The 10037-nt window shown below is 40.6% G+C and overlaps 1 protein-coding gene across 1 annotated transcript in view; it reads left to right on the plus strand.

Moving 5' to 3' along the window:
• LOC133408569 (low-density lipoprotein receptor-related protein 1-like) overlaps window positions 1-8569 on the plus strand; it is a 127578-nt gene extending 119009 nt beyond the window's left edge. Inside the window, 10 exon segments of the mRNA XM_061687619.1 lie at window positions 931-1107; window positions 1187-1327; window positions 2219-2392; window positions 2772-2933; window positions 3010-3193; window positions 3745-3852; window positions 3948-4021; window positions 4104-4197; window positions 5975-6119; window positions 6778-8569. Coding sequence (XP_061543603.1) covers window positions 931-1107; window positions 1187-1327; window positions 2219-2392; window positions 2772-2933; window positions 3010-3193; window positions 3745-3852; window positions 3948-4021; window positions 4104-4197; window positions 5975-6119; window positions 6778-6918 — 1400 coding nt within the window. The 3' untranslated portion in view covers window positions 6919-8569.
• The last annotated feature ends 1468 nt before the right edge of the window (window positions 8570-10037 follow it).

The raw sequence follows: 10037 nt of genomic DNA on the forward strand, positions 1-10037 counted from the left end.
TGTTTCGGAAGGCAATGCATGTACTCTATGTACATTTGTATGAATGAGTATTAGAGCAACAATGAAAAGAAAAAAAATACTATTAGACTGAAAAGTTTACTTGAAAAACTGCATAAAGTATACAGTCTAATACTGTTGAGCTTTTTGGTTTTTGGTCTGGACACTTTAATGCGCCAATGTCAAACGCAGGCCCGGAGACTCGATTTGGCCTGTCAAATCATTTTTATGGGGGCCATTTAAAGCAAATACGGTGTGTCTACTTCGCGTTCCTTGCTAAATGCATTTGTTCTTTTCATTTTGACAGAAAATCTTCCTTTACTTTTTTTTTTTAATATATATATATACGGCTGTTACAAGCATTTATTTCACCATTTTTGGTTGTCAGTATTTTCTGTAATTTCAAATTCAGTTTATTATTAAAAAATATATATAATACAAATAAAATGGAGGGGCAATTGCATATATGCAATAATGTGATGAGCTGATTACACATTTACTGTATTTGATGGCCACAGTCATAAGAGCCCTGTGAGGGTAACCATAACTATATGGTTTAATGGGATTGTGCAAACATTGGTGTCTGTTTCCCAGAAGGAACTGCATAAACCGAAATCTTACTTTTTAAAATTTGTTCAATTATCATCGGAAGTGTTATGAACAAATATTTAATATGTCCCCATGAATATATATTATAGCATGCCTCTATAGAAAAACAGCGACAGTTATGTTGGTAAGGGAATATTGACTTAAAATTAAATGTACTTACTTGTCCTAACATTACAATTTTTTATCAAAATATTATACTTTTATTCCCATAAACGTAACACATTTTTCTCTTTTTCTGCTTTTTTGTGGCTCAAATACTGCTTTGTACATTTGAGTTTATTTTCTGTCTATAAGGCTTTCACCGTACTGTACTTCTTTATACAGAGCTCCATCAGCCCTTCAGTATTGATATATTTGAAGACTACATCTATGGCATCACCTATATCCACAACCACGTCTTCCGTGTAAATAAGTTCGGCAAGGGCGACGTGGAGAACCTGACAACGAGAATGAACCACGCCACAGATTTGGTTTTGTACCATCGCAACAAGCAACCAGAGAGTGAGTTTGGCGTAAAGCAACGGCAGTAAGAAGTGAAGAAGGACGTTTGGTGTTATTGTATGCTCTCTGTCTTTGCTAGTGAATAATCCCTGCGACAGAAAGAAATGCGAATGGCTGTGCCTGCTGAGTCCCAGTGGTCCGGTCTGTACCTGTCCCAACGGACACACGCTGGACAACGGCACGTGTGTGAAGCAGCCCGCTCCCACACTGGCTCCTATCTGTGAGTGAGCTTACACGCAAAAGCGCACACATTCTAAATGCAAAACCTCCAAACGTAACCGGTACTGCCATTTTCAGGGATGTTTCTAAAGGCGAGTATATTTGGTGCTAAATGACATTGCCATTGTGTGATGATGTCATTACATAGGCCATTACATAGAGCAGTGGTTCTCAAAATGTGGTGACGAGTGTTAGCGGTATCAGGGCTCGCTCTAGTGGTACGTTAAAGAATCACTGCCTATGTACAGTTCAGTTGTATTTACTTTTTTAGTAAAATACATTTGCATTACATTTTCAAGAACGGTTTGTGTTTGAACTTTTATTTTGGAACAATTTTATTTTATTTCTTAATGTACATTTTAATTGAATCATTGTTTAGGTACAGTTTTTGTCCTTACTATATTTAAGCAGAGTGTTAATATTCAATATTTAGGTGGTACTTACTCAAAACGTTTGAGAACCACTGACAGATTACAGAGTGGTATTACTCAAATTGACTGAGCATCTAAGCAAAAAGATTATTAAAAATGTGTGCATTTAGAGTCGTTTTTTTTACATTATGTATTTATTTGTAAAAAATATTACAAACACAGCACTTTGGTATTTTTTATTCTTATTTTATACTGTAAATATTTCTATCAACAGCATATTTGTGTGGTTTTAACTGTGGTTGTTGAATTATTTAAGTGTATCAAGTAAATTTAGCAAACACGCCTCCAGCGAAATACATATGCCTCTGGATTTGTGTCATTTTGAGGGAAAATACTTGCATTTTAGTGTTTGAGTCACTATTCATACTTTTTAAAAGTAGCAAAATGTGTTGCTTGTTACTTTTTTTTTGTTTTGTTTTTTTTGCCACCAATGAACGTAATACGACGATATTTGCCCACAGCGCCTCCGAGTGGCCCCTGTCAGGTCCAGTGTCTGAACGGTGGCAGTTGTTTCCTGAACGCCTACAAGCAGCCTAAATGTCGCTGCCAGCCCAACTATGGAGGAGATCGGTGTGAGATGGACCAATGCAGAGACTACTGCAAGAATGGAGGAACGTGCACACCTTCTCCAACAGGTAGGAAGCAAAAACTGATCAAATGATCAGTGATGAATCTACTCCCAATTATGAGCTAAAATTCCAGTATTCCATGGTCCACCACATATTGGGGACAAAAAGCTAACTCACATAACTAGCTTACTCTATGCAACACCTGTTATGTATGATAATGTATCTTTTCTTAATATTTTTTTGTGATTGTAAATTCATTTCATATTATCGCTTGGGCCTTTGGACTTTTTAATTTGGCTTTAATTTTCTCTTTGTTATTTTATTTTTATTTTTTTTAAATAACATAAAATGTGTATTGTAATCCACAATGTGTTTCTTTCTGCCAGGAGTCACACACAAATTCCTTCACATGTGTTTATTGCTTATTCCTTGCAAATGTCAACAGGCTCTCCGACCTGCCGATGCCTGCCAGGTTTTACAGGGCCAAACTGTAACCTGCACACATGTAGAAATTACTGCATGAATGGCGGCAACTGCACCGTCAGTGCTGGGAACCAGCCATCTTGCAGCTGCCCTCATGAATTCCTGGGTGACCAGTGCCAATACAGTGAGTGTTACTGTCTAATACTGTATTGTCTAGAGGGCAGCACACTTACGCTATCTGCATCTGTGTTTGAGTGTAGGAAGCTGTGAGGGCCACTGCCTGAACAGAGGCACCTGTCTACAGAGTGCGAGTGGCTCTAAACTGTGCCGCTGTCTGCCTCAGTTCACCGGCAGCACATGTGAGATCGACAAGTGTCACTATTGTCGCAACGGAGAGTGTATCCCCAAGGACAGGTTTACATCCACAGGCGAATTCACCTGCCGGTAACAGCTCTCTCGCTCACATATTGATACAAACAAATAATTGTCTGGCACAGTCGCACTTACTCAACACCTTATCACTGCAAAAAGTAAAATCTAACCAGGATGAATTCTCTCAAAAAAGGGCGACATATGCTCCTTACAGGTGTTAACCTGTAAAATCTTACTCATTTGACAAGGGAACATTTTTATAATCTTTCTTTTTTTTTTTAACTTTGGTGAGCTTGTACAAAATGAGGTTTTCCTGTGCTGCTCTAGCCTATCCTCTTAACCATATTTGTAATCATTTTTATTTGGTTTACTGTTACTGTTCACCATACTAACTCCAGCAGGTTGGGCCATTTCCCATCATCTCCCTCGCCATCAACAATAGGTCTTTGCTCAGAAGACTGACGCTTGCTGGCTATTTTTCCCCTTTACACAGATGTTTGTGTGTTTACACAGATCTCACCGGCTTATCATTGTCATCATCATCATCATATTTGCATTTAGAAGCACTTGAACAAGTGTACTTACAAAGTATTACACTACTCACATCTTCCTGTCCTTAACAGATGTGCAAACGGAAGAATCCAGCCCAGCTGCTACACATGTGATACAAATGAATACTGTGCAAACGGCCAGTGCTCCATTAATCCTCACACCCACCTTCCAGAGTGCAGGTGAGCAAACTTTAGCTTGATCATGAAGTCTGGATGTTAAAACCACTCTATTGCCCCATACATGTGTATACTGTATCTACTGTGTTTATGTTCAGATGTTCTCCTGGATGGGTGGGACATCGCTGTGAGTCTGTCACCAGTAGTGAAGGTGGCAGCAGTTCAGGAGGACGTAAGTGGACATCCAAAAAACATGACCTACTTGAACCTGTTACTGTATGTTGCCATGTATCACCAATGCAGTGTTTGTGTAGGCACAGCCTCCATCGTGATCCCTGTGCTGCTCCTGCTGCTGCTGGTTCTGCTGGCTGTAGGAGCGTTGCTCTGGTACAAGAGGAGGATGAGAGGGTGAGTCACAGTTAAACACATTACAATCGAGAGAGGCCTCCTTTTTTTTGCTCCCCCAGTCATTTTCCACTTCCTTTCTTCCTTCCTTTCTCCTACACTGCAATGGCATCTCCTCTGCTCCTCAGGTCTAGCCGGCCCAGCAAAACCGGCTCCAAACGCTTGCGGTAACAGTTGCGGGGCGGGGGTGGCTGCACTTTTGCCTCCATTACCCCATCCAAGTCTTTCTACCTTGCCTCTTACCCATAAGTCTTAGTTGCTGTGCAGTGTTTGGTCCTGTGATGAGTGTCGCGCTATTCTCGCCCTTCAGTGTCTCTCCTGTTTAATCTGGCTCTTCAGGAGCTGTAGGACAGATCTGCACAGAACAGATCTGTTTGTGTGTACTGTAATCTTGTAAATGTCTTTCATGCTGTCGTACTGTATTGCACACTAGGGATGGGCATTTGAAAAATGGCCGTAAGGGATGAGCAGCAAAACTGAACAACAGATTCTCAGTTTATTTGAAATTATTTGTATTTTTTTATTTTTTTATTTATACAAATGGAATGCAATACTAAAAAGTAAAATGATAAGCATTCTTCCACATTCCACATTCTACGAGAATTTATACTCCAGCAGTTCCCTCACCAAATATGATGAACTGCCTTGAAGCAGAAGAAAAATGGTGGATGGGGCAATCCGTCCAGCACGTGTATGGTACTGGAGTCACATTGATGCAGATGTATTGGAACCTTACTCCATACACTTGCTACCAGCCCAAGGAGCATGTATATACTATTCACAACCAGCTTTACTCTGATCCAGAGGCCACAATTACGCCTAGAAGTATTTGGACAAAAACAGAACAATATGTGATTGAAGTGCAGGCTTTCAGCTTTTAGAGATTTCGAGAAAAAGATTTTGAGATTAGACAACATTTACAATTTTGAAATGACATGCATTTTTATGGGCCCAAAGGTATTTGGACAAAGTGGCATCAGTGTAAATAGAGCCTTTTTTACTATGTGGATGAAAATTGCCGTTAATGACTGCCTGAGGTTTCAAGCTCATTACATTGTATTTCTTTCAATTCTGAGTTTCCTCCCTGGAGATGCTTTCAGACACTCAATGAAGGCAAATCACGTGTATCAAAATATTAAAAGGTTGTTTTCTTTGTCCAAATACCTTGGAGAACCTGAAGATAGAGCTATTCTGAATCAAAATATCAAAATTCCTAATTGCCTTCTTGTAATGAAACTTCTTATATTCAAGCTGAAGGTCTACACTTCATTCCTTGTTGATTGTATTAGTTCCATTGTGGTGGAGTATGAAAAGCAAATCATAAATTAAAAACTCCAAATACTTCTGGCCCTAACTGTATTCCAAATCGTTCCCACAACAGAATTTGCTCTCTTCCTATCAGTGTTTGCAGAAAATTAGTTGGGCCTGAATTAACTGTGATATCTACAACTCCTGCATTGCTTCCATTACTTGTGACAAATTGTAGCTAGGCCAAGATTAAAGATGCTCATCCTTGCCACATTTCAGTTCTGATTTAATCGGTAGCAATGTGTCCCAGCATTGATCTAGGATTGATTGTGGTTCATTTTGTGCGATGAAATCTGGATCGGTTCTGGTTTAATAGAATGCTGGGTTTATGTCTGTGCCTGTGCTGTGGCTTTTGCTCCTCCTCAGTCTGGTTGGACGTGACGCCATGATCCGCCTCTCTTCATTGTGTGGAGGTGTGCGGGCGTTGTTACAGTGTCTGGCTCTTATATCTGGACCTTTATGTATCGTGCAGAGCGAAGGGCTTCCAGCACCAAAGGATGACCAATGGGGCCATGAATGTTGAGATCGGAAACCCCGCCTACAAGATATACGAGGGTGAGCCTGATGACGACGCGGGGGAGCTGCTAGATGCAGACTTCACCCTTGATCCAGACAAGGTAGAAATCCACTCTGTTACGCTCAAGTGTTAGAGACCGAGCCCTGCCACAAATAGCGAAAATCGGTGTGTAATTGGCGCACCCTTAATAAGGTATACAATTGCTTGAACATGTAGATAGAACAAGATGGCGGCAAAGCACTCATTTTGCATAATTGAAGCTCCTCAACTCACTTCAACATACTATAGTTGCACCAAGATGACGCCAAATTCTTGAATTGCTTTGACCTGAGCAGCGAATATTTGAGTTTTTCAGTGAAAAACCGAGAATAGGTTCCCCCCAAATCTGTGATAGCTGCGATTGGGTGGATGCGCGAATGCAGAAATTGAGTGAACCCCTACCTATTCGTGCTTTGCTATTCGCGCATTCAGCTAAACGTGGCTATCTGCGGCTATTTGCTGAAAAACTCACTCATTTGTGTTTTTTGTGCTTGTTTTATAACACTAAAAGATGCCACAAGATGGCGCCAAAGCCCTGGCTAATAGGAAAGTATTAATTCGTGCCAAGGAAGTATGTTTAAGTGATACATCTTGCCTGAGAGACATATATATTCCGATCCCCTAAAATTGTGGCGGTCTACTGTACTTCACGTAAATTCCACTCAACCAATTTACATTCCATCTGATGGAATGTTTTGTCGTGGTTTGACTCCTCCCAGCCTACTAACTTCACAAACCCAGTGTACGCCACACTGTACATGGGCGCCCACAACAGTCGCAACTCGCTGGCCAGCACGGACGAGAAGAAGGAGCTGCTGTCTCGCGGAGAGGAGGAGCCCCTGGTGGACCCGCTGGTGTAGGCTGCCCGTCACGCTATTTCAAACACACCCCATCTTCTTGCCTTTTAATGGAGAAAAAAAAAAACTAAAAAAAAAAAAGCAGGAGAGAAAAATGACAAAAAAAGTATGAACACTGTATAAAATGTACAAAAATGAAGGACTACTTTTGTATGTGATTGCAGTATTATATTTTGTTCTTTTGAGATTCCTCTGGTTAAAAAACAAATACCATTTTCTATGACAGATTTTTCATTTACACGTGTCTCTTACCCCTTTACCTAAATAGCCACTACCTCTGTGCAAAATGAAATGGAAAATTAGAAGTCGTTATTATCGAAGCAATTAAAATTTTGATTTTTATGATTTGTAAAGAGAGAGAGAGAGAGAGAGAATTGTTCCATTTCACCAATGCCAACTGCTTGTTGTTTGTGTGGACTTTTAGAGGGAAACACAAAACTCAATTGTTGTCTCAATTTGTACAGGTTTTGTCTCGCCGAGAATCTACAAGATTGTGTGAGACACATTCACGTTTGTGTACAGCACCAGATGCTCTTGAAATGATTGCGTTGTCTTCCTTGCACAGAATTCCAATTTGATGGTATTTTGTAGGTTTTATACGGCAAGATGTGAAGCTGACGTGGGTTTTCATGGCAGTTGGAGCGCCTGGGCTGTTTTAAATTGTGTCGTGTATGTTGGGAGATGAGGCCTTTTCTCCAAGGTGAAACATTCCAGGCAGGTGTTGTGAATGTGTTGCAGCCAACAAACACGGTCAGCTGATCAAACTGGGAGGACCAAAGCACACCCAGTCCGCATGGCGAGGTGGTGTCATGTGACTTACAGGGTCTTCCTCGAGTCGAAGGTGAGAAAAGCTTCACTTGAGGTCCTTTCAGATGAAGCAAAGAGCCAACTGGACCTTTTCTAAAATGTCAGTCATGAGTAACTTCTATCTTTAGTGGACCGTTTTGTAACGACTCTGTCTTTAAGTGCATTAAGGCCATTTGGTATTTGTGTTGTTGTTGAGCTGTGTCTAACCTCTCGTGTCTAACTGGTGTGCCCCGCTGCTGCTAATGCTACCACTCTTGTCCTTACGCTCAAAATGCTGCTTCTGTCAGAAATGTGTCAGCCATATCTTAGTGCATGTAACACCAATCTTCAATATCTGAAATTATTCTTAGAGACAGCGACGTTCTATTTTTGCATAGCTGTCAGCAAGTGTTATTTTACTCAGTTGTATATGTTTTGTATTTTAATTGAGAGATAAGTACAATCATTTTGTTTCCCCGGGCAGCAGTTTTGCTAAAATTCATTCATTTTCTGAATGTTGTTAAATCTTTTTTTTTTTTAAATGAATGACACATAGCTTTTATAGTACACAATGCATGGAGGCTCAGACTTACATCTGGAAAGAGATTTAGTTTTTGCTGGAGTACTTTACAACACAATAACAGATATTGTTATAAATAAATTGAAAATTGTACAGAAAACAATGCGATGGTTTTTTTTAATTATTATTTTTGGTGTGGGTTGTGTGTGTTTTGTACATTTGCTGACATAAGCTGTCAGAGAGGTAATGTGTATTACTAGGGCAAGAGCAACAGGCGATGTGAAGGCCGTGATGGAATTTGTGTTTATTATTAATCTTCCCAATAAATGCCTTTTTTGGGAGCCTCAACATGCCTGAACAGAGGCCAATTTTTGCAAGCCTGGTGAAAATATGTTTTTAGCGGTCCCCAACACAAATAACCTCCCCCGAAATGAAAGTTGGACAAATTTGGCTCCTATCACCAGGTTCACCAACAAGCATGAGTTTGGGTGGACATCTATCAGAACAGGACATATTAAAAAGTGTCAAGGAGCCATCCCCGAAATGGTACAAAAAGTTGACTATTTTGTTATGAAGCAACCATATAGGGTGCATTCCAGGCTTACTTAGTCATGACACCGAAATAATACCCAATCAGAGGTAGGTATCCTACGACATGAGATTGGCACGCCTTCCTACGCCATTTATTCATTCCTTCATCTTCCGTACCGCTTATGCTCACGCGGGTCGCGGGCGTGCTGGCGCCTATCTCAGCTGACTCTGAGCGAGAGGCGGGGTACACCCTGAACTGGTCGCCAGCCAATCGCGGGGCACATAGAAACAAACAACCATTCGTATTCACATTCACAACTGCGGACAATTCAGAGTATTCAGTTAACCTACCATGCATGGTTTTGGGATGTAGGAGGAAACCCGGAGAAAACCCACGCAGGCATGGCGAGAACATGCAAACTCCACACAGGCGAGGCTGGATTTGAACCCGGATCCTCAGAACTGTGAGGCAGATGCGCTAACCGGTCGCTCACCGTGCCCTCCCCTCCCCCCTATGCCATTTAATTGTTTTTTAATTGAAGTATCAATTTTGATGATCATGATAATGCGAGGGCCAGTTTGAACAGCATCATAATGGGAGTTTTAATACCTCATTTAGTTATGAGCCAAAATAATAGTGACATCTACACCACTGGAACATACTGTGTGTTAATTTTTTTCGAGAATTACTGGTCTTATCGAAGCGAGGCTGTGAAAAAGATGAAAAACATTTGCGAGCAGCAAATTGATCAGTTCATTTTGTCTATATGTTTAAAGTAAGTCAATTTACCAAAAGTATTTCTTTGGTGATGAGGATTGTTTTATTAATGTACTAATGGCATGATGCTTTATGTTCAGGGCTGCTAAAGTGCCTTTGTGATATTATTGCTCTTCAGAGACTTGCAATCAAGTCTTCACATGACGCCTCTGGCTCTGAGCTCGCTCCTCCCAGGAGTCAGGGTGACACGAGGTACTAATGTAACAATACAGTATGTCTATTATTGTGGTTGTTGTTTGCAGTGTTGTCAAAGTGTACTGTACCATTCTGAAAGCTCTTTCTAATATTTGTTTTTCCTTAGTTACGTGAGGGAGTCGAAAATATTAGGAACAACTCTGGGGATAATACAGTACCTGCAAACCACAACCACAATAATGAACATATTGTCAAATGAATACCTACCTCTCTAACATTGGGAATCAAAATTGACCATTACAATTTTTCATCTGGGTTTCTGGTTATGTCCAATGATTGTCCGAAAATGAAAAACTCCTCCAAACGAACAAA

Source organism: Phycodurus eques, chromosome 10 (assembly GCF_024500275.1).
Source record: "Phycodurus eques isolate BA_2022a chromosome 10, UOR_Pequ_1.1, whole genome shotgun sequence".
In the NCBI taxonomy this organism is placed as follows: Eukaryota; Metazoa; Chordata; class Actinopteri; order Syngnathiformes; family Syngnathidae; genus Phycodurus; species Phycodurus eques.